At 65.0% G+C, this 26,394-nt stretch overlaps 1 protein-coding gene across 2 annotated transcripts; it reads left to right on the top strand.

The window, feature by feature from the left end:
* The first annotated feature begins 404 nt into the window (after positions 1-404).
* On the top strand, positions 405-24,986 carry DYNC2I1 (dynein 2 intermediate chain 1). 2 transcript variants are annotated; one of them, XM_037516562.1, is made up of 24 exons: positions 405-463; positions 4,656-4,709; positions 5,257-5,635; positions 7,188-7,276; positions 7,603-7,908; positions 9,595-9,650; positions 10,649-10,703; positions 11,773-11,850; positions 12,289-12,508; positions 14,418-14,520; positions 15,108-15,237; positions 16,014-16,125; positions 16,401-16,489; positions 16,840-16,969; positions 17,515-17,687; positions 17,922-18,084; positions 20,316-20,429; positions 20,503-20,564; positions 20,750-20,801; positions 21,888-21,948; positions 22,581-22,680; positions 22,768-22,899; positions 23,891-24,114; positions 24,661-24,986. In XM_037516562.1, the coding sequence occupies exons 1-24, from the start codon at positions 449-451 to the stop codon at positions 24,833-24,835; spliced, it is 3,072 nt and encodes a 1,023-aa protein (XP_037372459.1). In that variant the 5' UTR covers positions 405-448; the 3' UTR covers positions 24,836-24,986. The 2 variants fall into 2 exon arrangements, with proteins under 2 accessions (XP_037372459.1, XP_054548759.1); XM_054692784.1 differs by having other exon boundaries at positions 12,289-12,487.
* Positions 24,987-26,394: the final 1,408 nt, after the last annotated feature.

Raw genomic sequence — 26,394 nt, forward strand, 5'->3', positions numbered from 1 at the left:
TTCCTCGTGGGCGCCCCTGTGTTCGGGGACGCTGCCCAGCTCTCGGCTGAGACTGACCGCGGCGCAGCCCAGCTGTGTCCCCGCGCCCCGGGCGCGCGCGCCAGGCCGGCCCGCGACCCCCCGCCCCCACCGATCGCGGACCTGGCGGCACCCCGCGCGCCCCTCCCTGCGGCGGCGGGAGTTCCGGGCCAGCGGTCGCTCGGCACTCAGCTGCTCCGGCCTGCGGGTTGCTAGGCGTCGGAGGCGCGCAGGCGCGCTGGGGCAGCCGCGGGGCAAAACGGCCGGCGCCGCTCGGCTGTCTGCTGCTCGGGCCTGCCGGTTGCTAGGAGTCGGGCCGGCGGGCCAGAGGCGCCGCCGCGGGGCATGCCGGGCCGCGGTTCCCGCGCTGGGCGGCCGGCGCCCGCCGGTTGCTAGGAGGCGGGACGCCGCGGGCCGCGGGCGAGTGGCCATGGAGCCCGGGAAGGTGGGTGCCGGCGCCGAGGGGCTGCGCGCGGCCGGGCTCGGGGCTCCGTGGGCGCCGTGGACCCCGCCGGACCTGCCCGCCGCGGCGCCGGGCCGGGCGGACGCGGGGTCGGTCCCCGCTGCCCGCTCCCTCAGCACTGGGGGGCCCCGCCGGGCGGCCCCCTGGGGACCCCGCGATGACGCCCCCGGGTGACCCCGCCGGGTGACCCCGCTGCTGCTGCCCCCGGGCGACCCCACGGGGTGACCCCGCTGCTGCTGCCGCCGGGTGGCCCCCTGGGGACCCCGCGATGAACCCCCCGGGTGACCCCACCGGGTGACCCCGCTGGCGATGCCCCCGGGGCCCTCCCTGCCGGGCTGGAGCCAGGGAGAACGTGCGCTCTGGACCCCAAAGCCGTACGCTTGAGAAACACTTTTAAAGGGCTTTTGTGACTAGTAAATATCTCCGAAGTTAAGCTTTACCTCTTTTCATTTAAATCCACGGGCGTGCGTTTGAGGCGCTGTGCCAGGCGCCAGAGGCCGAGGCTGCAGCCCGTTCTCCAGCGCTTGGCGCTGGCTGGATTGTGTTGTATGACTTTGGGAAAGTTACTTAACCGGTCTTTTCCCCTAGTTCATAAAGTTAGGACAATTACAACCCCAACTTTATAGGGTGTTTACAAAGATTAATGAATCCTGTTCACAAAAGCGTTTAGAGAAATGCTTAGAATATTGTCATTAACGCTCAGCAATTGCTGGCTGTTCTTAACTGGAAAGACCATCTCTGACAGTCAGGCAAAGAGTTTATTAGAGAGTCAAAGTGAGGACTTGAGCCCGGGAAGCGTTCACAGGCTGATGCACCCTGTGAGAGCTGTTCCAGCAGCCACACGTTTGGATTTAGCTGATGTAGGTGGGATGAGTGAGTTGCCAACATCGAGAATGTGAATAATTTTGATAGGAGGGGCTTTTAGGTCCAGATGAGCCACGCAGGACCAGTCTCTTCCTAGGGCACCTGCAGAGACACACACGGGGCACTTGTGAGATCCCCACGGCTCCTTAGTGGCTATGGGCATGGACAGGCCGGCTTTGCCTTCCATGGCAGATTCCTGTGCAGACACTGGATGCCACAGTGTGCAGGCGGCTCTGCTCTCTTGTGTCCACAATGGTTTTGGGGGTTGTGGGGATGTTGAGGTCTCTTCAGGAAATTTGCAGTGTGTTCACATTATCTTTCCTGGCTTTCACATCCTGTGCTCCTGTGTGCCTTATCTCGTGTCTGGACCTGTAATCTGGGACTTCTTGCTGGGACAGCACCCGTGGTGCACCAACACAGATGGTCTGGGGTGAGCTGGTGGTGCCACAGACAGGCAGGAGGTGGGCTCACAAGGGCCAGTTGGGCTGGGGCTGTGGCCGTGGACTGGATAGGAAGGCAGATTCCTGTGCAGACACTGGATGCCACAGTGTGCAGGCAGCTCTGCTTTCTTGTGTCCACGATGGTTTGGGGGATTGTGGGGATGTTGAGGTGTCCTAGGACGTGGGCGTGATTGTCATAGGACCTGACATGGAACCAGGCCTCTGAGTAGGCACCTCCCCGGCCCCAGCCCAGTCCTGGGCCACGTGCAGCCGGGAGGAGAGGCCGGTCCTGAGGGAGAGCGGCTTAGTAAGGTTTGAGGAGCAGTGACAATTGTTTTCAAGCCTTTTCTGCAGACCAAAGCAACATGGCTCTCTGTGCATTGGTTACTGCTCACTAATGCTCAGCTGAGGTGGTGCCGGGACTTGAAGGCATCTCTGCCACCCGCAGCCTGTTGGGGAGCCCAGACACCCAGGGAGCGCCCCACCAAGCCCTCTTGCCGGTGGGCTTGTACTGTGACTGTGCTGGCCGCCCCTGCAGCTCTGCGCTCCTCAACAGGTAACCAGCATCATCTGCACCTCAAAGAAATCATCTTGGGCCATTATGGCCCAAAGGACAAAGAAGCTTCTGGGGTGAAAATATGTAAAATATTGACAGCTGTCAGTGAAGCCTCCTGCCCCCTCCCAACCTGCATGGAAGCCTCTTATACCTCTGTTCCAGAGGCCTCTCTGGGGTTGCAGTGGCTGTGGGGCGCCTCCCAGGTTGCGTTGAGTGATGCGCCCTGCGGGAGGTCCTGGCTCAGGCTGGCTTTCTGAGACCAGCGGAATGACCTGATTCCGGCCCCATAGGCAGGTTGAGAGCTGCTTGGACTGTTCGGTTGGATGTGATGTCACATCATTGTCTGGGAAGCTGCTTTCCTCAAAATAGGGCAGCAGGACAGGGCTGCCTGGAGACCCCAGCGTCACCCCAAGAGTGAGACTTTATTTTCTTGCCTCCGAGTTTGCCTCGAGAATGAACATGCGGGACAGAGCCGAGCTGCTGCCGCTGCCTACAGCCTGGACACTGTGGGGAAAAAACCCTTTAAAGTTCAAATTTGCCAGTTTTTTTTTTTTAAAGATTTATTTATTTATTTATGCATATAAGAGCTGCGGTACAGGCCTCCCTTACACCGTCAGGGAGGCCCAGAATCTACACGTTTTAACAACCCTAACTTTTTTTTGATTTACATATTTTTAAATAATCATCCATTTTTTTTTTTCTTTTTTTTTAAAGATTTATTTATTTTCATACAAGAGCTGGGGTATGGGCCTCCCCTGGTGGCACAGCAGTTGAGCACTGGGCTGCGAAGCTGCCCGCAGCCTCTGCAGCGCAGGTTCAATCCCGGCCGGCCGGCGAGGGACCCACATGGTGCCGCAGACCTCTCCTGCCTTGCCCACTGCTCCCCTCAGCAGTGTATTTTGTCAGTCTGCCTGTTCTGTTCCCTGCTCTGTCTCTGGTGAATCCTCTCACCCTCCCGCATATCTGGTCTGTACCCCAGTTCTTGTATAAAATAAATAAATCTTTTAAAAAAAAAAAAAAAAAGGAAAGAGGGCCTCCCCTGGTGGTGCAGTGGTTGAGCACTGGGCTGTGAAGCTGCCCGCAGCCTCTGCAGCTCCGGTTCGAACCCCAGCCCCCCCGCGAGGGTCCCACATGGCGCGCAGACCCCTCCTGCAGCGCCCACTGCTCCCCTCAGCCGTGTACTTCGGTCCTTCTGCCTGCTCTGCTCCCCGCTCTGGCTCTGGTGAATTCTCTCACCCTCTCGTGCTTCTGACTGTACCCAGTGCATGTATAAGTAAATAAATAAATCTTAAAAAAAAATTAGGAAAAAAAAGAGCTGGGGTACAGGCCAGAGGCGCGGGAGGGTGAGAGGATTCACCAGGACAGAGTGGGGAGCAGAACGGGCAGATGGACCGAAAGCACTGCTGAGGGGAGCAGCGGGGAGACAGGAGAGGTCTGCCACGCCATGTGGGAATCTCCCTGGCCGGCCGGGAATGGAACCCACACTGCAGAGGCTGCGGACAGCTTCACAGCACTGCATTCAACCCTCCGCGCCACCGGGGAGCCCCCATAATCATTCATCTTAAGCCATTTTACTATGGACCTGATTTATTTAATTAAACAGTTTCTCAACAGGATGGTGTTTCCCTGGAGGCGGTGGGCCTTGTGTGGGGAGCGTGCCCTGGTGAGGTCTTACACTTGCTTTGGTTTGTTTCTAGTTAGTCTATCTATGAGCTAGTAGGTTTTTTTTTTCTGTTTGCCCAAATTTCAATTTGGTTGTTTATTCATGAATAAGGTTTTGGGTTTTTTTGCACTACCTTCTCTTTACATTTCAAACAAAGCAAAATGTTTTTTATGCCCTTAATGCAGTGCTGTCAAAGGGAAATGTGATTCTTTTCCTTTGCAAGACAAGGTAAAATTACTAGTTTTGTAAAATTGCAGCCGCCTCCGGCTGGTTGGCTTAGTGAGCCGCTGGTCAGGCTGGCGTCCACTGTGGATGCAAAGGGTCCTGCTGCCCAGTGTCTGCTGGGGCGTGGCGAGAGTCCAGAGGGTCTGCTGGGCATCGTGGTGGTGGAGACCCCTGAGGCACCTGTGGGTGCTGGCCGGCCGGCGGGGGCTGTGGGTCCACTCCACCGCTCCAGGCTGCAGTGGGCAGCAGAGGTGCCAGGCTGTGCACAGCCATGCTCCCCCTTTGCTCCAGATGCAGCAGCCCTGTGGGCCACTCCAGGGCTACCCGGGAGCGGAGATGCCATGGGCTGTCCAGGAGCAGAGGCCCTGGCCGTCAGCTCCGAGCACCGTCCACGCCCAAGGTGCTGACTCTATGATTTCCTTTCAGAGAAGGACCAGAGATGACACCTGGAAAGCAGACGAGCTCAGGAGGCACCTGGTGGTGGGTGACAACTGTCATGTGTGTGGCGGGGCTGCTCGGGGAGGACGGTCCCTGCAGCCTTCCCCCTTAGCCCCCAGCTGGCTCCCAGCGGCTGGGTTGGACACTTTGGTTAGGAGCTGGGGGGGATGGTGGCCCCCAGCCTGGCCCTCTGGCTCTGTCCGTTTCTATCGAGTTCAGATTCAGGTTCTGTGTGTCTGCCCCTGCAGGTGTGTCTGCCCCTGTGGGTGCTTGGGGGATGTCTGTATGAAGAGGGACTTGGGGCTGAGATGGCGACCCCCTTGGGGTTCCATAACGCGCCTGCTCTCTCAGTGGGACCAGTGTCTCAGCTTTCAGAGGCTGCCCTGGCTTCCTTTGTCTTCTGCACCCAGTGCTGCTCCGGGCTTGCCTGGCCTGCTGGGGGACTTGGCACGCGGCCCAGTGGCCAGCACAGAGGTGACCCCACTCTGTGGGTCCCGGCTGTAGGCTGGTGGCACGCGCTGCCAGGACCTGGGCGCGAGGAGGGCAATGTGGGGCGGGACAGCCAGCCGGGCCCCTTCCTCCCCTGCAGGGCGCACTGGCAGGGGCCGCCAGGGACGAGAAGAAGCCCCGGGAGAAGAAGCTGCGCAGGGAGGCAGAGCCCGACGTTCCCGACGGCAGGGAGCGGGCCCGGGACCCCTCGCGGGACCCCGCGCCCCGCGACAGGACGGTGGAGCGGGCTGGCCAGCCCTCCCGCGAGCACCTCCGTGGGGACAGAGACAGAGACAAGCCCAAGGAGAGGAGGAAGGACGGCAGGGAGCGGGACAGGGAGAGGACCAGGGACAAGGCCCGCGAGGCGGAAGCGGACAAGGCGCAGAGCCGCGGGAAGGAGCGCGAGCGCAGGCCCAGGAAGGAGGAGCCGCGGCCCCACCACACGCCCGGCCGCCCGCCCGAGCACCGCGCCCCTGCAGGTGCGCCCCCCGCGCCCCACCCTCCCCTGCACCCGTCCCTGTCCCCCCCCAGGGCCACGGGTCCCAGCGGCCTCTTGGGGATGGCCCTGGGCGCTGGGCGCCCTCTGGGGTCAGGTGAGTGCGGCCTGGCCTGGCCGGGCGGGTCCTCTCTGGTCGCGGGGGTCTCACCCTGAGGCCGGCTCAGACTCGCGGCATCAGTTGGTCTCGACCCTCGCTGCAGGTCAGCACGATGCTCGTGCAAGAATTGCTCCAGCGCTGCTCAGACGGATGTTTTCTTTAAGCAGCATTTTAATGCTATTCACCTTCATTCCTGGGATTTGCAAGGAAACGGCGCATATTCCCCCTTCCCCCGTGGAGGGTTCTTCACATTTTTTATTGGCCAGATAGTGCGTGATGCTTACAAAAACTTCAAACTAGCCAGTGTCACCAGAAAGGGAGGCGCAGGAGACAGGCGGAGGAGGGGTGGGGGTGACCCCAGGTGGGTTTCGCGGGGCCTCCTGGGGCCGCTGTGTCCCGGGGTAGGATTGCGGGGTGATGGGCCGCGGCTACGCGTCACAGTGCCGTGGTCACCGCCCGCTGCCTCTTCCTCCCACCTTTCATTCCTGAGAACTCTGTACTCCTGTTGGGCAGAGGCGTGTCCCGGCCGTGGACCTGTGCCTGCCCCTCCGCAGCTCCTGGCCCTGCCCTGTTCCTTGTGTCCTCCAGCCTCCTCGCCCTCGCGGCCACCCCAGTTGTGTGGTTTTCGACGCCGTTTCTCTGGTCTCCCCCGACCCTCAGCCTGAATTCTGGGTTTCGTGTCCTCTGGTGCTTTGCTGTCTGATGACATGGTGCACTACACGCTATGCCATGGTGCTGCCGACCCGCCTCAGCCGCTGGCTGCGCCCCTCCCCTGCAGGGCTGGTCACCCCCACGTGGGCCTCAGCTCTGGGGAGGTGCGTGCCTCCCTGGCCCCTGTCTGCAGCTGCGCCCAGCGCCGCATGTGGCCTGCTGCGCCCAGGCTCCCGGAGCAGTGCTTGGGTCTGGTGTCTGAATTTGTTCTTTGGGATCAACTCTGAAATGTCCGTTCTCTTCATTTTAGGCCCAGTGACTTTTTCTGTGTGCACCCAGAGCGGAGGCCCAGCGTTTCGTTGGTGCCTGGTGCCGGGGTGTCCCCATACGGTGTGGGTCTCCAAGGAGTGGGGTGTGGGGCTCGGCATTGGGGGCTCTAAGGGGCAGGCCCTGGCGGTTTCCTCATGGCAGGGCCTTGCCAACCCCAGAGGGTGCAGGAGCCGGGGTGCCGGACTGGGAGGCCTGGCCCTGCCCCTTGCAGCTGGGCCCGGGGTTCTGGGGCTGAGGCCCACAGGTGGGCAACTGGAGCAGGGTGTGGCAGTGATGCTGGGCCTCCCTGGACAGCCCCTCAGGCCCGAAGCCTGGGTTGCGGGGTCCTGATGGAGGGTGTCTTCAGGCTGGACGCCTGCTCTCCCCGGCTGGACGCCTGCTCTCCCCGGCTGGGTAAGGGCAGCGTGGGGAGAGCGCCGAGGGTTGGGGACGCTGAGGTGTTTCCTTTCTCCAGCAGCGAAAGTGAGGATCGAAGAGAAGGAGAGAAGAGACCAGGAGCCCGAGAGGGATGAAGAGCGAGCAAGGCGGTACCGGGAGCGGAAGGTGTGTGGGAGGGCGTGCGCATCCGGGAGTGCTGGGCTCCGGGCCCTCCTGGCGAGAGGGGCGGCGGGGTGGGGTGGGGGGACTGCCGCAGCTGCGGGGGTGGGCCCGGGGTCCCCACGGGGGCGGGATGCAGGCGGCCGTGGCCGGCTGAGCGTGGGCAGGAGGGGCGGTGGCATGGGCGCCCCAGAGACGGGTTGATGCAGCCCCAGCCCAGCGGGGGACAGAGGACCTGCCACCCAGCTGGGCCACGTTGCCCCGCAGGCTCACTTGGTGGTGGGGGCCGGGCGGCTGCTGCGTGGGGCTGTGGCTTACCCCCTGGCCCCCAGCTGCAGTACGGGGACAGCAGAGACAACCCCCTCAAGTACTGGCTGTACAAGGAGGAAGGCGAGCGCAGGCATCACCGGCACCGAGAGCCCGACCGAGAGAGGAGGCACCGGGACAAGAGCAGCGCGAGGGAGAGGCGCGACAGGCACTCCTGGGAGCAGAGCGGCTCCTTCTCCGACAAGGAGGGCGACGAGCGGCACCGGGACAGGCGGCACCGGGACAGCCTCCGGCCCGAGGAGGAGCCACGCCGCGGCGGGGAGAGGAGGGAGAAGCCTCGGAAGGAGGAGCACAGGAAGAGGGAGGCCACGGTATGGCTCTGAGGCGGCGTGGGCAGGGCTGCGCTGAGGTGGGCCCCTGGGGTGCTGTGCCCGGGGTGGGTCCCTGGGGGGGCTGCGCCTGGAGCAGCCCGTCTTCCCCTCAAGCTGTGCGTTCCATGGGCATGTGTCCGAAATCTGTGCTAAGATCTGGCAACTTAGCGTTAGGGATGACGCGGCTGTTGTTGAGGTGGAAGGCTCAGCACTGTGTTTCAGACAGAATCGGTAGTTTTCAAACACAGAACGCTGAAAACTGCTGATGGCAAAGCCCGTTTCCTCCAGGTCGTTGGCGCTTGGCGCCCTCTCCCTGGTCCCCGGCCCCTCTCGGCCCCCACGCACCTGCTGTGCTGGGGCGTGGTGTCCATGCTCTGCGGCTTCCCGTGGGCCCCTTTTCAGGTGGGCGGTCTCCTGGGCCGGGGCCTGACCTGAGGGCGAGGTGGAGGCCCCTCAGCCAGAGCTGGTCCCGAGAGCTCGTCCTCTGCGAGCACGCATGTGCGTCTGTGCGTGAATATGTGTGTGCAATGTACGGATGCGTGCACCTGCATGTGTGCGTGCCTGGGTGCGTACATGCGTGTCTTTCTGTGTCCACGTGTGCATGCGTGTCTGCATGTGTCTCTGCATACATGTGCGTGCGTCTCTACACATGTGCATGTGTTACTTGTGTGTGTGTGTGCGTGTGCGTCTGCCTGCGGCCTCCCTGGGTGGGTGGTGGCTCAGCTGAGGAGGTTGCGGCCTGAGGGCAGGGCTGGAGGCCTGGTGGGGCGGCGTGCAGACCTCTGGGGCTGCTCCTGGCACAGCTCTGTCTCCCTGCTGCCCCGTGCCGCTCTCACGTCTTCTGGGCATGTGGTTCTCGTCCCTAGGCCTCCCCGGACCACGGGCGCTCAGGGTCTTCCTGTGCTGCCAACTTGAGCCAGGACCCATTTTCAGCTTCTTTGGGCCTGGACACAGGGAGTGGCCTGCGCTTGGGTTGGTCACATGTGGCGCCTGGGCCCTGTGTGGTCCTGCCCGGTATGCTGGGTGGCCCCAGGCTGAGCGTTTCCTCCAGCCGCAGGCTACCCTCTCGCTGTGCTGTTGGCAGGGCTGCTCCTGGCCTCCCATGTAAGCCACCGACCCACATGCAGTGATGTATAGTCTAACCGCCTAGCTGTATTTAAAAAAATTGACTTAATTGAGGGAAGAGTCGCTTTCCTGTGGGCTCATGGATCTGTGCCACCCTCATGTTTATTCATTCATTTAAAAAATTTTTAAAGAGATGTACTTATTTATGCATACAAGAGCTGGGGTACAGGCCAGAGATGTGGGGGGTGAGAGGATTTCCCACAGAGTGGGGAGCAGAAAAGGTGGATCCACTGAAACACACTGCTGAGGGGAGCAGTGGGGAGACAGGAGGGGTCTGCTGTGCCCTGTGGGCAGCTCCCTGGCTGGGATCGAACTCAGGCCACAGCAGTGACAGCCTGAGACTCTACCACCAGGCTCCAGGGAGGCCCCGCTTAGGTGCTCTGAGGTTAAGTGGTGCATGGAGCATGCGCCTGAGCTCACGGTCCGGCGTCTGGCTCGAGTTCGCAACACTTAGCTCACACCCCACGTGTGGGTGCTCTGGGGAGAGGTGGCGTGCATTTGCAGAGGGTGCTGACTCACGACGTCGCACTAATGAATGGTTTTGGGTCTTTTTGTTGCTAGAATGGTGAACACAGAAATCGGGGTACAAGCTCGAAGCGAGACGGGACTGGCGGCCAGTAAGAAGTGCATGTCTTTGCCCGGCTTCATGGGGCTGCCCGAGATGGGTGGGGCCTCCCCGCAGGCCTTGGGGGTCTGCACGTGAGCCTGAGCCTCGACCCTGCTGCTCACGCCAGGCATGACCCCAGCCCCACAGCGGCAGCCACTTGCCAGGCTGTGAGGGACGCCCTGCAGGGCCGGGCCCGGGCGAAGTGTGTCCTGCCCACTCACCTCCGCCAAGCAGCGACGTGCCGCGGCACCCCTGCCCCCACCCCCCGACAGGAGGTGGGCACTCTGGGGTGGCTGCAGTGCAGATGGGGTTCGCCTGGGGGTGCCAGCTGTGCTGTTGAACCCCAATGTCAGCGTTGTGGGGCTCAGGGAGGACACGACGGGGCCACGAGTCAGCCCCCATTGTCTGTGGGCGCTCGGTGGGGTCTCCGTGACAGCACGCTGGGCAAGTCTCATGCGGATGAGGAGAACCCAGCACTTGCCTTCCTCAAATCCTTAACAAGCTCCTGAAAGGCTTACACCAGGGCCGGGCGCCTGGCCTCTGCCACAGGCCTGGGGGCGTCTTCCTCCTCTGCCTGCTTTAACCCGCACTTAGGTTCTCACAGGAAGGAGTGAACGTGCAATTCCAAAGCCTTAATTATAGCTCCCACCTTACATATAAAGCCTGGCTTAAAAAGACCGTGCCGCAAGACAGCTTTCTTTTGGAAGCACAAACATGTCCACCATGACATTTTGGCTGGTAACGCCGGGGGCTTGTGGGGCTCGTGGAGGGGTGCAGGTCTGCGTGGGTACAGAGGCCAATGCTCTGTCTTTCTGCTGAAGACAGGGGCCTGGGTCACTGGGTCACTGCTGAAATGGGCTGGTGTCCGCGCCTCCCAGGGGGCTTTGGATGTTGCCAGGCTCAGCAGTTCTTACGCCCAAATATTGGGGAGCGCCTGTGCCCAGCCGCAAAGTTGAATGAAGACTCAACAACGGAAGCGGAGTTTGACCCCGATCTTGTGCTTTCCAGGCACGCGGAGGGCTCGGCCAGCAGTGACGGGAAAGACCGAGACCCCAGGGGGAAGGTGAGCCCTCGGTGCTGCCTCTGTCACCGCAGGTCACTGCGCGGGGAGGCAGAGGCCCCAGCAGGTGCTGGGGAAGCCCTTTGGGGACCTGGGAAGCTGGCACGGGGCATCCTCGGGTGGTGGCTCATGGCCGCCTGGCCTTGCAGCATGTGGGGGGTGGGGCAGCACCTGCCGGTGAGCTTCCTCCTGAGGCAGAGCAACTCCGAGCAAGCCCGCAGCGGCAGGGTGGCAGTGCCCAGCTCTGGGGAAGGGCAGCGCCGTGCTGACAGCAGTGGCGGGACAAAGGGGCAGATCTGGAGCGGGAGAGAGGAGCCCTCAAGCAGGACAGCCATGTGGGCGACTGCAGTGGCCAGGGCCTTCCGTGGCCCCTCCACGGGGCCGGGCCAGCGCTCCCTGCAGAATCCCTGCGGCAGGGCCTCTGGGCCAGCGGCTCGTCTGGGCTCACAGCAGGGTCAGGCCTCCTCCGTGGGAGGGTAGCTGGGTGGGCCTGGCTGTACCCCACCACTCTGCTCTGCGTCCAGAAAGGTGGGGAGGAATTGAGGGGACTGGGCAGGAAGCGACAGGATGACGCTGGAGCTCCTGTGGGTGGCCATTGCCTCCTCGGGCCGGCGCTGCAGAGAAGGGGGGCCAGCCCCTTGCTGGCGGCCGGTCGGATGACGGGTAGCCTGGCACCCATGTGGTGGGGGGCCTGGTCACACCTGCTGGCCTTTAAGACCCAGGCCATGGCCTTTGGGCAGCTCCAGAGATCAGGACCCAGCGCCTCAGGCAGGACTTGGAGGGTCCCTGCGCCAGCCCTGCAGGCGGGCGTGGTCCAGTGAGACCCCACGCAGGCCGCCAAGGGGTGGGATGACAGTTACAGAGGCGCCTCGGAAACTGCTTGCTAGCTTCCTGCTGTTCGGTCTTACTTGCAAGTTTGCATTCCTTAAATCATTTAGGTTAATATTTTAGTTTTATAAAATTCTTATATTTTTAAATTAACCCAGCAAATGAAAACACATTTTCCCAGCCTGTTTGCAGGATTCAAATTTATGATTGAATTTTCTGGTTACGCGTCTGACTTTCCCTGCAGGAAATCGAAAAGGAGGGCACCGAGGCAGAGAGGGCGGAGGCTGAGGAATGCATAGCAAGCTTCGAGGATGATTTTGAAGTATGTATAAAGTAAAAAATTACTGAAAAACTTGTTCTTAAAATCCTTTAGTTTGTTTTTTTCTCTTTTCTTACCCTTGATAATCCATAGCTGGTTTAGGTCTGTTACCCAGAAAGGGGCGTATTTCTGCTTGTGATGTGATGCGATCCACACCCTACAATGCAACCTGTAAACCTGTCTTCTGTGCCTGCATGTGTACAGTCCACGGTTTATGCACATTACACTTTACACGCTCGGCTCACAGGTGTGTGCACACCGCTGCCAGCAGCTTTCAGTGTGCAGAGTGCTGAGTGGCCGGCTAAGGCTTGGAGAGAGACGCGGCCGGCGCTCAGCTCGATGCGCAGGGAGCCTCCAGCCATCCCGGCTGCGGTGGGTCTCGCCCCACGCCGCAGTTCGCGTGTGTAGCGCTTCTGAAAGCCCCACCCGCGTGGTTTGTAGGATTATGAAGATGACTTTGAGGTCTGTGATGGGGAGGACGACGACGGTGCTAATGAGCCGGAGCTCAAAGAGGACACTGAGGACCTTCCCCCGGCCAGAAAAAAGGAGATTCAAGAAATCCAGAAAGCTATTAACGCAGAGAACGAGAGGATCGGCGAGTTGTCTTCCAGGCTGCTGGGGAAGCAAGGTCCAGCAGAGCGTGAGTGGGAGCCGGGGGCAGGTAGGTGGGCAGCCCTGGGTAGTAGGTGGGGGGGCCAGGGCAGGTGAGTGGCGTGGGCAGGCAGGTGGGCGGGCCCGGCCCAGCCCAGCCCAGCCCACGCGCCAGCCTGCCTGCCTGCCCCCGTGCAGTCTGGCCTGCAGCCGAGTCCCCGCAAGGGTGGCACCGAGTCCAGAGCCTTCTGTGAGGCGCCGCAGGGCCCCAGGCCCCACCGCGGCTCCTTGCGAGGTCGGGCTCAGCAGGGGCTATTTTAAAATTGTTTCCAGGGAACATAAAAAGTCATTGGGTGATAAAGCACCTTGTTACTTAGTAACTAGTACTCATGGCCAGTGGTTAATATACTGTAAGAATCCTGACGGTGGCTGCAAGACAGTGTCCTGCTGCTGAAGGTTGCAGGGCAGAGGCCGGGAGGGGCTGCCCCGGGGCCAGCCGGCCACGCCGCCCTGGCCTGTCATGCCGAGCTCAGCCCTAGACCGTGATTCCCCCATGGAGGCCGGCACTGGGCCGTGTCCACGGGGCCTCCTTGGCTTGCTTGTTGGGGGCTGCTGAGAAGTGAGCAGGTTTTGTCCCCAAAGTTCCCGTTTATCTCTTCATCACTCGGTTCGCCTGATTTTCAAGGCCAGATGTACAGCCCCTCAGGGCCCTGTCTTGCTGGAGGGACGGTCACTCTGGTGGCCCTGGTCCCGCGGAGGGAGGCGAGTGTGTGCCCAGCTCTCCTGCGGCAGCTGTGACAGTTGCGCCTGAGAGACGCAGTGACTGGCCAGCGTCGCTTCGGCCCCCTGAGCCTCTGGGCTCTGTGCCCTCGCCTGTCACACCTGCCGGAGCTGTTCCCCAGGTGGCTGGGGCTGGTGGAGAAACACGTGTGCGTATGACGTGTGTAAGCGCTGAAAGGGTCGGCCACACGGGAAATGCTGGCTTCTGGTGCTGTTTAACCCCTCCCTGCGCTGCTGGGAGTGCTCCTGGGCCCTCCCGTGGAGAGCGTGGCTGGTCCGTGTCCGCTGCCCAGCCAGCGTGTGTGCTCGCCTTCTGGCTGTAGGTACACGCAGCTTTGATGAGCAGCTTGTCCAGGTGCTGAGTTCTCCGGGGCACCCCTGCGGCAGCGGGCCCCGTGGTCCTTGGCGAGGCTTACCGAGCACGGGGCACCCTCAGGTCCTCCCTGGGCCTCCTCCTGCGACTTTGGATCCGGTGGCTGTTCTCACTTTTAACCTGGAACGGCGCTGAGCAGTCGTCTCTCGCTGTGCATGGAGTGCTTGGCAGCTGGCCGGCACTTTCCACAAACAGCCCCTCGAGTCTCCGAGTCCTGGGTGGGGGCCTCAGATGGTGCGGACTGGGTGCCTGCTGGTGTGGCGACTCCTGGGGGAGAGCCCAGACGCCCAGATCACGGCAGCGACTGAGCCAGCGGCTCTTCTGTTAAAAGAGCCGAGCACAGCAGTCCTGGGTGGTAGCGCTGTGCCGAGAAGGGGTGCGGCCCCCACGCAGGCCCTGCAGAGCCAGCTCAGCTGGCGGGAGTCAGACGCAGGGGTGAGCCCCGCAGAGCCCGAGCTGCCCTGGGAGGATGGGTGACAGAGCCCGTCACTGGACTCGGGTCCGTGACCTTCACCACCGCCAGCTGTGTGGCTGGGCTCCGACCCCCGCCCGCCCGCCGTGGGCGCTCCTGGCCGGCCGCCCCTGCCGCAAGCCCCTCACCAAGCATTTTTGGGGGCGGGGGGAGTGTGGGACTCACCTCCCCGGTGTCACTTGCAGGTGTGGTGGCGTCACCGCGAGACTTGGCCTGGCGGTTGCCCGAGTTGGTCTGAAACGCCCTGGGGAGGCTTGTCCGGAACCTTTCTCAGGTTCCGCTTGTCTTCGCCTGGCTCTGCTCTCTGTGCTGAGCAGACGCCCGTTTCTAAAACTGGCCCACGTTCCGGCACAGGCGCAGACAGTTCCCCCTCCAGAGCTCCTGCTTGTGGGATTTTTGTGGATTTTGCCACCGCCTCGCATCGTCAGAAGAGCCGGACTCAGGCCCTCAAGCAAAAGTAGGTGCCGGCCGTGGGCCCTGAGCCGGACGCCCCCACCCCCAGAAGCAGCCTGTGCTCTGGCCGCCCTGCGCGGCTGCTGACCGGTGGGGCGGGCAGGTGGCCCCTGGTGGCCCGAGGAGAAGGGAACAGGGCAGCGAAGGGCCTGCGAGGGGTGGGGCAGGGCGGCCAGCTGCTGAGGCAGGGCGGTCAGGCTCCAGGTCAGCCATGCTTGCCCTTCTGCCTGACCTGTCCCCACTGTGGACTTGGCGGCGATTTGGGGCCAGGGGCCGGCGGCAGGCAGCACGCCCAGGCCTGGTACCGGCCCCCACACACGTGTCTGCGGCCAGGCAGGAGGCCTCGAGGGCCGTCGGAGGGCCCCGGAGGGGTTGGGGTGAGCCCGCCAGGCCTGCAGCTTCAGCCAAGCTGTGCTCTGCAGCTGGCGGGTGCCACGTGCGGCTGGTCCGGGACGCCCCTGGGGCCCCACTCACTCGCGGGGCGGTGAGAGTGGAGTGCTTCGCCCTAGCGCACCCGCGGCTTCAGACCCCACAGGCGCCGCCGGCTTCGCTCTGGGCTCCGAGTCACGCCCGTCACGCCCCTCTTTCAAGGACGCGCAGCACAAAGCTGCTCCGGCTGGTCGACTTGGACTTCTCCTTCACTCTCGCCCTCCTGGACCTGCCGCCCGTGAGCGAGTATGACATGTACATCAGGAACTTCGGGAGGAAGAACACCAAGCAGGTCAGCGCAGGCGCTTCAAAGCCCCTGAGCGGGTGCGGGGAGGCCGGGCAGGGCTTCGGGGCTGGCCGGCGGGGTCCCTGGGCACAGTTGGGGCTCCTGGGAGGCCCAGCCGCCCTCCTGCCTGTCCTCACGCAGGGTTCCCCTGGGCAGCGTGGATCTGCCTCTCGCCCCTTCCTCCTGGAGCCCACCCTCCCCGCCCACCCCCCCATGGCCACTGCGGCCCTGAGCCCTGTGTGCTGTCCCCAGCCCCCGCATATTTCTGGGGTGACGCCTGCAGCTAGCACCCCCCTCCTGTCCCACTGACCCGGCCCTGTGTGAAGCTGCCTTCCTGGCACGTCCAGTGCGCTGCCCTCCAGAGGAAGAGGCCAGAGGTCGGGGGTGGCCCAAGAAGAGCCGAATAGATAAAACCTTAGGATGAGGGGAAGCAGCAGGCGCAGAGGGCGGGCCAGGCGGGCGAGTGAGGCGCCGGGACCCTAGTTGCAGTCGGCCCTGGGGCCCAGGCCCTGCCCCCCCCCCCCATCCACCTCAAGCCTCGCCGGAGGCAGAACTGGCAAATAAAGACTTGAGGGCGGACCCCAGTGACCTGGGGGCCTTTGTGCAAACTGTCTTGATGTGGCTGGAAACACCTTTGGGACGAGGCTGGTGCCCCGGAGGTGCGGTCCTGACTGTGCTGCAGCCGCGGCCTGACCCGGCACTCGCCGAGCCAGACGCTGCCCTCGCTGAGCGGCCTGGCCTTTCGGTGAGGGGCAGCGGCTGACCCCGCGGCTCCATCCCAGGCCTACGTCCAGTGTAACGAGGACAGCGTGGAGAGAGACGCCCAGACCGAGGAGGTGGAGACCCGGTCGGTGTGGACGCAGCACCCCGGGGAAGGCGCCGCCGTGTGTGGGGGTAGGCAGCCGGGCTCGGCTCTCCCCGGTGCGGGGACGGAGACGCCCAGAATTTGCTAAGGACCGAGCCTGAGCCTATGTCTGTGCTCCGCTAATGCGGGCCTGCGCTGGCCCGGCTGCCGCTCCCCCTCCTCGGGTGCCCGCCCCGGAGAGCCTCGGTCCCAGCTGGCGCCCGATGGCTGCCCTGCAGGCTCCTGCCCGCTGTCCCGTGGCGCCGCTTTTCGCCGTGGACCAGACGCTGCATCGCTGGCAGGTCTGACGCCCGTGCATTTCCAGGTGGCGAGAGTGGAGATGCGCTGGACGCCACGGCTGCCCCCAAGATCGACACGCCCCGGCTGGCGGCCTTCCTGCGAGCGGCCTGCCAGGTGCCCGCCCCAGCTGCCCCAGCCCGCCCCGGCCGCCTTGACCCACCAGTGTCTCGGGCGGCTCCAGGACACTGGCCTTTCCCCACGAGTACAGGCAGGCTGCCCAAGGGGTCGCGCTGGTAGGGGGTCCCCGTCCCTGCGCGAGGCCCCCAGGGCCTCCCCCCATGTCCGCCTTCCGTGCCCTCGCAGGAGAGGCCGTCAGGGCTCTTCACCGTTGACGCCGCATCTCTCTGGACGTCTCTGGGTCTGAGTGAGCCACGGCCTCCCCTGCCGGAGTCAGCCTGGCGGGGGCCGTCCGCTGGGGGCACAGTGGGGGCTGGACACTCAGGCTGCTGCTGTCCTGCCCCCAGGTGGTGGCAGTGCTGCTGGAGGAGGACCGCATGGCCGTGGCCGGAGAGCCCGACTGGAGCCCAGGGGCCCACACGCTGCCCCTCAGCGACAGCTCCTCGGCGCTGAACACCAGCCTGCCCTTCCTGCAGGGTGAGGCCGCCTTCCCCACCTCGCGGGGTCTCCGGGAGCCAGGGCATCCCCCTGCCCGCCGCGCGCCTGCTCGAGTCCTTGGCCTCCTGGAGGGGCTCGGCAGCGGGCAGGGGTCAGAGGAGCTGGGCCTGGGCGGCTCCCGCCCACCTGCCTCTATGGGGGCCTCAGGGGGCTGTGGGTGGAGGCCAGGCTGGAGGCGGCACAGCGCGACCCTGCGGCCAGGGCTGCGTGGAGGTGGTGCCCCAGTGGGGGGCCATTGGCGCCATGCTATGGGGACGCATGTGCCAGGCTTGCTCCGGGGCCTCACTGCCTGGTCCCTACGCGTCCCAGGCCTGTGCAGGCTGCGCCCCCCAGGTCCGACGCAGGTCGGGGTCTGGCACTGCTGGGGAGTCGCCGTGGGCTGCCCTGTCCTGCAGTGGCCCGAGGCCAGTGTGCTCTGCTGCGGGCAGACGGCTGGCCGTGGTGGGCCAGGCCCTGGGGGAGCTGGGGTGCGAGCGCCTGACCCTCCTGGCTCCCTGCCCACTGGACCATTCTCCTCCCTGCAGGTCGGGCCGTGCGCTGCCTGCACGCCTCTCCCGTCCAGCGGCAGACGGTGGTGTCCGTGCATGGCCCGGCCCCTGGCACGCCCGCACAGCCGCTGGACAGCCGGTGCCTGCTGTGCGTGTGGGACGTCTGGCAGCCGTCTGCACCCCAGAAGGTCCTCGTGTGTGAGTCGCAGGTACAGCTGGCGCAGTCGGGGCCACCTCTGCGTGGGCCAGGGCTGGGTCTCGCTGGGTTTGATGTGCATCTGGTCCTTCTTGGTCCAGTGCTTTTGGGTGGGGAGCTGTGAGGACAGTGATCGTGACAGCGTCTGTGGGGCTTGAAGCGGTGGGAGGCTGCCAGGCCTGGGGAGGTCGAGCTCCACGGGGGGCACAGGGCAGTGGCCTGGCTCCTCCAGCTGCGTGTCCCTCAGGTGACCTGCTGTTGCGTCAGCCCCTCCACGGCCTTCCTGCTGTTCGCGGGCACGGAGCATGGCTCAGTGCTCGTGTGGGACCTCAGGGAGGACGCACGGCTGCACCGCTTCTTGCGGCTGGACGATGGCTTCTGGACCCTGCGGACGGCCACGTTCTCCACCGGTCAGTGCCCTGCGCCGTCTGGCATGTGAGCAGCCATGGCGTCCATTTGCTGCCCTTGTCCCCGGAGTTGCAGGGGGACGTGTGTTGTGGGCTCCACACATGTGTGGGGTCAGGGATGCGGGCAGCTGGTGTGTCCTTGAGGGCCCTGGGGCTTTGGGAAGCTGGCAGGGCTCAGGCGCGAGGAGCTGGCTGCCCTCAGGCCCGACGGCCAGCCCTGCCTGCCCGCATTGGCCCGAGTCCTTTCCCATGGGCCACGAGGACTCCTGGGTGTCTGTGGTCCGAGTTCCAAGCATGGCCATGCTGTGGGTGACTGACCTCGGCAGGTGGGCATCCTGCCACTCACCCCCAGGGTCCTTGAGAAGCCCCCGCCAGCCCCGCTCTCCCGGGCTTAGTCCTGTACCACGGCCAACATCCCTCGAGTCTGGCAGCTTGACGAGCGAGGACGTGTCTCAGTGTGGTCACCCTCTTCACAGCCCACCTGGCTGCTGTCCCCCACGGGCTCCACCGCTTTGCCTTCTGCTGTTTCCGCAGCGACGCGAGCCCCGCTCTGCGTCTCCCCATGTCTCTGCCGTCCACATACATACACTAGTGCATGGGCACACACATGAGTGCAAATGCCCAAGCACGCACGCACACGAGTGCACCCCCACACTCATGCACACATACACACACACACACATGCACGCTCACACACACCAGCACACACACCAGCACACGTGTGAGCACACGCATGCCTGTACGCGGACATGTCTCGGGAGGGGTGAGCGCCTGGGTCTGGGGCCTGGCCGGAGCTGGGGGTGGTGCTGCGGGACCGGGAAGGCGCAGTGGGCACAGGGTCTCGTGCGCACAGAGACAGGAACAGGGCCAGCCTGGCTGGTCCACTCCTGGTCTTGCGGAGGTTTGACCCTGCAGCCGCCCGAGCAGCCCTGGGGGCCCACTCTGCGGCAGGCACCTGTACTTGAGGCAAACAGAAAAGCCGTTCAGGGACCCTGATGGGCAGGACCGAGTGGACAGTCTGCAGCCCCTGTGGTCAGGACCGGCGACCGCCCAGGCACGTTCAGCCTTGCGGGGCATGCAGGTGCCGGGCCCAGCTGCAGCCCCAGCCGGCGTGTGGGTGGCGCTGGGGTGTTCACAGCCTGGGGTGCGGCCGCCTCTCTTCTGCGTGCGCCACGTGGGCCTCCACGAGCAGACCCAGTGCCAGGCCTTGGCTTTGTCCCGGGCATCCTGCCGCGTGGGCCGTGGGGCCCAGAGCCCGGCCCCCAGAGGCTGCTCCAGTGGCCCAGGCCCTCTGCCCGCTCCACCAGCACGTGTCCACTGTACCTGCCCTATGCCCCTCCTCGCGGCCCCACGGGGAGAGCGGCCCCTCCTCCCTCCCTCACTGAGCCCCACCCTTTGGGGGGCGACGCCCCTGCTGCTGGGGTGGACAAGCCTGGGGTGCTGCCGGAATCTGCCCTTGCAGCCGCTGCGCCTGGCCCTGACCTGCCCGACACCTCCTGGCCCCATGGGAAGGTCTCCCCCCACGCCTGCCCACCACGTCTGCCCCGGGACACGCGCCTTCCCTTATTTCTTTCCAGATTTGGCGCCGACTCCCATTCCTTGCCGGGTCTTTCTGTCTCTCTGGTCTGGGTTTCTGATGTGGGTGTTTTTCGTTGTTTGTTGTCTTGAAATGCACCTGAACGCCTTCACGGGCGAGCAGCCGGGCGCGGACGCCGGTCAGCTTCCTTCTTGTTTCGGGGGAGATTTTCACACAGTGGGTCTTCGGTTTGCACGTCCTCTTCCCACGTTGCCCTGTGGCCCTGGGCCTCTCCTGTGTCCAGTCGTGTGGATGGCATCTGGGGAGGGCATGCTGCCTGTGCAGTCCCCTCTTGGCTGAGCCCCCTCCTGTGCACTTCCAGCCGGCGCGGCCCGGGCCTGTGCTCGAAGCAGAGTCCCCACCAGAGGGGGCGTCTGGGCAGCCTCAACCCTGAGGCTCCCTCTCAGTGGGGAGCCCTGACCCCTCCCTCAGACTCGAAGCCCCAGCTCTTGCTTCTCTCCTTCCGGTCGGGGGTCCGTGGCTGCTGTTTGCAGTCGTGTGAAAGCAGCCCCACGGCTCAGAGGGTCGCACACCTGAAGGGGAACCACGGCTGGGGGTCCCATGCTGTGGTGCGGGTGTGGGGTGGTGGGGAGCTGTCTGTCCGTCTGTCCCTGTGCCTGGCTCGCTGCTGACGGTGAGGCCTGTGCTTGAACCCCAGATGGCGTCCTGACACCCGTGAACCACCGAAGTCCCCTGCAGGCCATCGAACCTGTGTCCACGTCCGTCTACAAAAAGCAGAGTTTCGTCCTCTCTCCCTTTTCCCCGCGAGAAGGTGAGCACCCCCCTCCCAGCGCCCCGGCGGCCCCGCGCGGCTCCGTGCAGCCCGGCCTTCTTGTTCTCCTCAGAGATGTCAGGCTTGTCCTTCCATGTTGCATCCCTGGACGAAAGCGGTGTCCTCAACGTGTGGGTGAGTGGGGCTCGCCGGGTGCCCCGGTGCTGGGTGGACACGGGTCGTGGCCTGGGAGGGTGCGGCACCGAGGTGCAGGCGCCGGGCCCCAGGTGTGTCAGGTCATTCTGAAGCCACCGTGCTGGCCTTTCCCCGGGGCCAGTGCTGGGTGCTAGTGAGCGGCCATGCTCGTGTCCTGTTTCCAGGTGGTGGTTGAATTGCCCAGGGCAGACGCCGCGGGGTCGACAAGCGACTTAGGTAACTGTTACAGAGAAAAACTAATTTAATCCTTGTTTTCTAAAGTGAACAGAGGCCACAGGCCTAGCGGCGGCCTTGAAGAGCAGGTTGTCTGGGGGCCAAGGGGAGGCCATGCGGTCCCCATGGGCCCTGTGTCCAGCTGAGCCTGGGCTGGCCGCTGTCTGGGCGACCCTCTGTCCTGCAGGTGGCATAGGGTGTCCTGGGGGCACCCCGGGGCCTCCTGTGCGCCGTGCTGGCCTCGAGCCCGTCGCTGTGGGGTCAGCCTGGTCGCAGGTCCTGAGGCGCGTCGGCTGCCCGAGCCTTGCCGGAGTAGATGTGGCTGCTCGCTGTCCGGTGTGGTGTCGGGTCCTAAGCGGGCCCTGGGTCCTACTGGGCTTGGTTTCCCGCTCGCTGCAGCCACCTGCCCCGGGGACTGGCCCCCGCTGAGCTGTGCCCTGGGCGGGCCCCTGGGTGGGGCCAGCAGGAAACAGGGTGGCAGTGACCCGCACCTGAGCCCGCAGAGTCGGGTGCTGGCATTGGGCCGAGACCCCTAGAGGCCATGGCCTCGGCCCTGCCTGGGCCGTGAGGGGTCCAGTTAGAATGAACTGCCTCTTGCTGCTGAACCCTCTGCACAAGGATCCTGGGAACACTGCGGGCCTGGCACGGCGTGGTGGCGGGGGGAGGGGGGGCGGCTCTGCTGGACTCACGGTGCGGCCTGGGTGGCTGTGTCTCGCCTGCTCTCCCCTGCCCACGCAGAGCCCCCCATGCCTCTGGTTCGGTGGCAGCTGCGGCCCAGGCAGCACCTGGCAGGTCTGGGCCTCGGTGCCCTGTGGCCGGTCCCCACGTGCAGGGTCAGGCCAAAGAGGGAGACCAGTGAGTTGGCCGGTGGGAGCCATGGCCCCGGGGCAGCCCCAGCCGAGGTCGCAGGCGGGGAGGCCACTCCACGTGGGCCCTCAGCTCACCAGACCTGGACACTAGGAGCTCCCTGCCGCCCCCCCTGCTCCTCCCCCCCGCCTGCAGCGCCCTGACCAGGGTGGCCCCAGCGACCAGCTTTCGGCCCCAGAGCCGCTGCGCCTGGTGTGCTCAGGGCCTGGTCTCTGTCTGCAGGTCTGATCCCTGGAGGGAGGATCAAACTCGTCCACAGCGCCGCAATCCAGCTGAGTGACAGGTCAGCCGCCCCAAGGCCTGCCTGGCCTCGTGGCACTGTGGTGGGGGGGCACAGCGGAGGCCAGGGACCCTCGAGCACCCTGTCATGGTGGACCGCGGGGCGCCGTCGCTGTGCTTGGCCGCAGGCTCCTGGTCACAGACATACTCGGCGCCAGGGAAATGCCCACAGCCGTGAAGCGTGGCCTTCTGCAGAGAGGAAACCCCAGACGCCAGGGCTCAGCTTGGAAGTGCAGGCGGCTCCGGGCTGTGTGGGGGGGGCTGGGCGGTCAGCCTGGCCTTAGGGGCCCCGCCCGCCTGGGCAGGAGCCGGAGCGGAGGCCGCGGGCACACATTGGCCCCTGCCCAGGCGGGACCTGTTCCGGTGCCACCCGGGGGCTGGGGACTCGAGGTCCCACTGCCGTTGGGGGCCGGGGCTGGGGAGCCAGAGGCTGCGGGTCGGGCCGCAAGGGGCCTCCACTTGGGGGCTCAGGTCCCTGAGGGAGCCCGGGGGGTCACCCAGGCTGCAGGCCCGGCCATCATTGCCGTGGCACGGGGGTGGTGCGGAGTGGAAGCGACCTCAGGACCGAGGTGGGAACCAGGCAGAGTGGAGATTCGCCGCCGCTGCCCCCGTAGCCTCACGCTGCTGCTCTTCCAGCCTCTGCCGCGGGGCCCTGGAGTCCTGGGGAACCATGCAGACGCTGACCGTCAAGTTCTCGCCCTCCGACCCCAACCACTTCGTCGTCGGCACCGACGTGGTCAGTCTGGCTTTGGGTTTCTCCTGGTGTGCCCGGTGCATGGCGGTCAGCCCTCGGGTGACGCAGACCCTGCCTGCCTCGCTGCAGGGCCTCGTCGGCCATGGCACCCGGCAGGACGTGGGCGCGTCCCCCCGGCTGTTCAAGCCCCGGCAGCCAGGCGCGCGGCCAGTGAGGGTCAACGCCATCGACTTCTCTCCCTTCGGAGAGCCGGTGTTCCTGGTACGTCTGCGCCCAAGTGCCGGTCGGGGTGAAGGTGTTCCCTGCTCCGGGGGCGTCTGGCAGGGACTGTGGGGTCCCCTAGGGGCTGGTCTTTGCCCAGGTCTCTCGGGTCCATGAGGGAGGAACAGGATGTGGCAACGGACTGAACAGCCGCTGGCGATGTGGCCGCTGGGTGACCCCGAGCAGCGTTCCACTTGGGTGGACAGACGTCCATGCCCGTCAGTGACCCCCGCATAGCCAGAAGGAGAGTCGCTGAGGGTCTGGTGCTGAGCTGCCTCTGTGGGCAATGCTGGGCCGTGGCAGAGGGTGCCGCCCTGTGCGGGCCAGGCGGGCTGCAGCCCAGAGGCCACTCCTCCCAGCGCAGGTCAGCCCGGCCCCGCACGCTCTCCCGGCCTGCGGGTGTGGAAGCTGCTGCTGCCTTCAAGCCTGCCTGGTTTTGTTTAGGGGAGGGACACGGGGCGGCATGTGGGTCCCCTCGAGAGTGGACAGTGTGCCCCGGGTGGGGGCCTGAGGACCCCCAGGTCAGTCTGGGTGGGCTGCTGTAAGGGAGGAGAGAAGGCGGGAGACTGGACTTTACGCACGGCTGAATGGCACAGTGACCGTTAGGGGTCGCCCCACGCTGGAGGCGCTTGCCTGGACGGCACTTGCCTGGACCACCCTCTGCTGGGTCATCTTGACACGTTCCCCGCCCCACTGGGAGGACGATACTGTGTCAGCGCCATTCGTGGGGCTGTCTCGGATGGGGCCTCCATCAGCCTGGATGCCAGCCGGTGGCCAGCGTGCGGCCAGCGGCCAGTCTGAGAGGCGACGTGCTCGAGTGGGAGCCGCGGGCTGGTGGAGGCGTGAGTGGGGAGGGCAGCCTGTCGGGGGGCAGCTCCCTGCTGCGCACACGCTGCGAGGGGTGTGTGTAGGTCACAGACGACGTTACAAAAACGTGCGTCTGTGGCGCGGCTGCTGGAGCCGAGTGACCGTGGCTGTGCTCTGGCCCCAGGCCGGCTGTTCCGACGGGAGCGTCCGCCTGCACCGGCTGGCCGCCCAGCGCCCGCTCCTGCAGTGGGATGGCAGCACGGGTGGCCGCGCCGTCACTGGCCTGCACTGGTCCCGCACGCGGCCGGCCGTGTTCCTGGTGCAGGATGACGCGTCCTGCATTTACGTTTGGGACCTCCTGGCAAGTGACCTGGGCCCCGTGGCCAAGCAGCCCGTCTCTCCAGACAGGTCAGTGGACATGGGGGCAGGGCCACAAACAAGGGGAAACCGCCTCCAGGTGTGTTCAGGCCCTGGGCAGCCTGGAGAGCGCGGGGCAGCATGGGGCGCGCATCCCCCCCCACCTCCCACCCCACAGGCCCGGAGACGTGGCATCTGGGTGAGGGGCAGTAGCTGCTCGGGTGTCTGAGCGGGAGTCAGGCTGGGCCTGAGCAGAGGACCATGGGGGCGTGAAGGACCCACACATGGGCACCTCGCTGCCCTTCGCCCAGGGTGGGGTGAGGACCAAGGGGGGGGGCTGGCTGGAGCCCCGCAGGCACCCTCAGTGGGAACGACCTCGCGGTCCTCTGCCCAGCAGGCCCCTGACCACAGAGATGAGCCCCACACCGGCCTCTGGTGGCGCACTCACTGCCGGCCCAGTATTCCCACCCATCACCCCCCAAGACGGGGCCACCCTCCCCCATCACCCCTCCCTGCCCCCCCACCCCACTCTCGCACCCTGACCCCCCCCCCCGCTCCCAGACTGGGCCGCCCACCCCGTGTGCTTACTCCCCGCAGGCTGGTGGCCATGGCCGTCCTGGGAGAGCCCGACAGGGCCGGGGGCAGTTTCCTGGCCCTGGTGCTGGCCAGAGCCTCCGGCAGCGTGGACGTCCAGTACCTGAAGAGGCAGTGGGCAGTGCCGGTGGGGGACGAGCAGCAGCAGCTGCAGCGAGTGCTGCGGGAGGCACTGTAGGAGGTGCCGGCGCTGGTGGGCCGGCCCGTGTTCTGTATATAACGTTTTACAACAAAGCCACTTCAATAAATGACTATTTTTGGATGGACGCAAACATCTCTGCGTGTCCTGCATCTTCTGGAACATTTCTCCTTATTTCGGACTTTAAAACATGGCCCTATTTATTACCAGATTTAAATAACTGGCCGGGAAGGTGTGGTCAGCCCTCCGTCGGGCCTTGTCCCTCGAGACTCGCATCTCTTCTGCAGCTATTGGCCCCGGGCAGGGCGTCTGACAGCGCGGCCCCGGGATCACCCAGCGCGGCCTTCGCTCCTGGCGGCCCAGACGGCACTAGGGACGGGCTGTGACTCTCGTCCCCATGTGCCACCAGGGCTCCGCTGTGTCCCCGCGGCGTTGGCTCTGTCACCGAGGAACGCGGCAGAAGCGCATGCGCGCACCCGGGATCCCGTACTTGGGCCTGGCGGTGTCCACCTCACCCTGGGGCAGCCCTGCCCTCGGCCACGCCGCCTGCCTGTGCCAACGGGCCGCTGGGCATCAGGTAACAGAGGGGCCTTTAGTTCAAGCCTGTTGCTCTGAGAGGCTGACCTGAATTCTGGTGGAAGCCTCGAGTGAGTGTCTTGCCGGACCCTCGTTCCCGCACCAGGAGAAGGCGTGAAAGGAGAAATGCCCCCCAAGCGGCACTGAACGCACCCGGGCCGCTCCCTGAGCCGGCCCCTGACGCCGGCCAGCCAGGGCTCTGGCCGGGGGTGCACAGAGTGGGCTCGCAGGCCGGAGGGGATGCCTCTCAGCACCTTGCGCCTCCTGGAACACAGGCCCGATGCCTGGCCCCAGGCCCCCGGACACAGGCCCCCGGACACAGGCCCCCCTGGGGTGGCCGGATGCCCTGAGGGGCCTCCTCTCAGGCCACAGACACGGGAGAAGCCCCGGGTGGCCACGGTTCAGGGGCCCCCACTGGGCCTGAGGTGCCAGATGCCTTGCTCCCACTCTGAGCCCGGTGCGGATGAGCGGGGCTGGACCCGGACTTGTCTTCCTCCCATCAGACCTGTCCTGGTTACGGCTCGGGGCGTGGCGTCCCCTGCACCCGCATCCAAACAGCCCCGGGGCGCCAGCGGGAGTGGGAGGACAGAGCCGGCGGAAAGTGGCCAGGCGCGGGCGCTCAGGGGATGGACGCTGCATGCAGCGCCAGGAGGGGCGGCGCGGAGGTCAAGCTTGGAGTTGGGCCAGAGGGGTCGGGGGGTGTGCGCGAGGGAGCCGCCTGGCAAACAGGGCGTCAGCCTGCGGGTCCTGGGCCAGGGGCTGGGCCCAGGGTGGGGCGGGGCCTGGGTAGTGGGTGGGTAGGGAAGGGGTCCAGCCCCCGGACCCATATTTGACTGCCCTCTGACCAGCACAGCTCTGGCCCTGAGGGGTGCTGAAGCCGCTGAGATTCATTTCAGACAACCTGGAGGGAGCCCCTGATGGGCCCTTCTCAAGGAGCCAGCGCCGGAAGCAGCAAAAATGAAAGGGATGGGCTGGCATGGGCCAGTGTCCCCCGAGTTGCTGTGTCATCCCCCAAACCATCA

Source organism: Talpa occidentalis, unplaced genomic scaffold (assembly GCF_014898055.3).
Source record: "Talpa occidentalis isolate TD23 unplaced genomic scaffold, MPIMG_talOcc4v2.1, whole genome shotgun sequence".
Classification (NCBI taxonomy): Eukaryota; Metazoa; Chordata; class Mammalia; order Eulipotyphla; family Talpidae; genus Talpa; species Talpa occidentalis.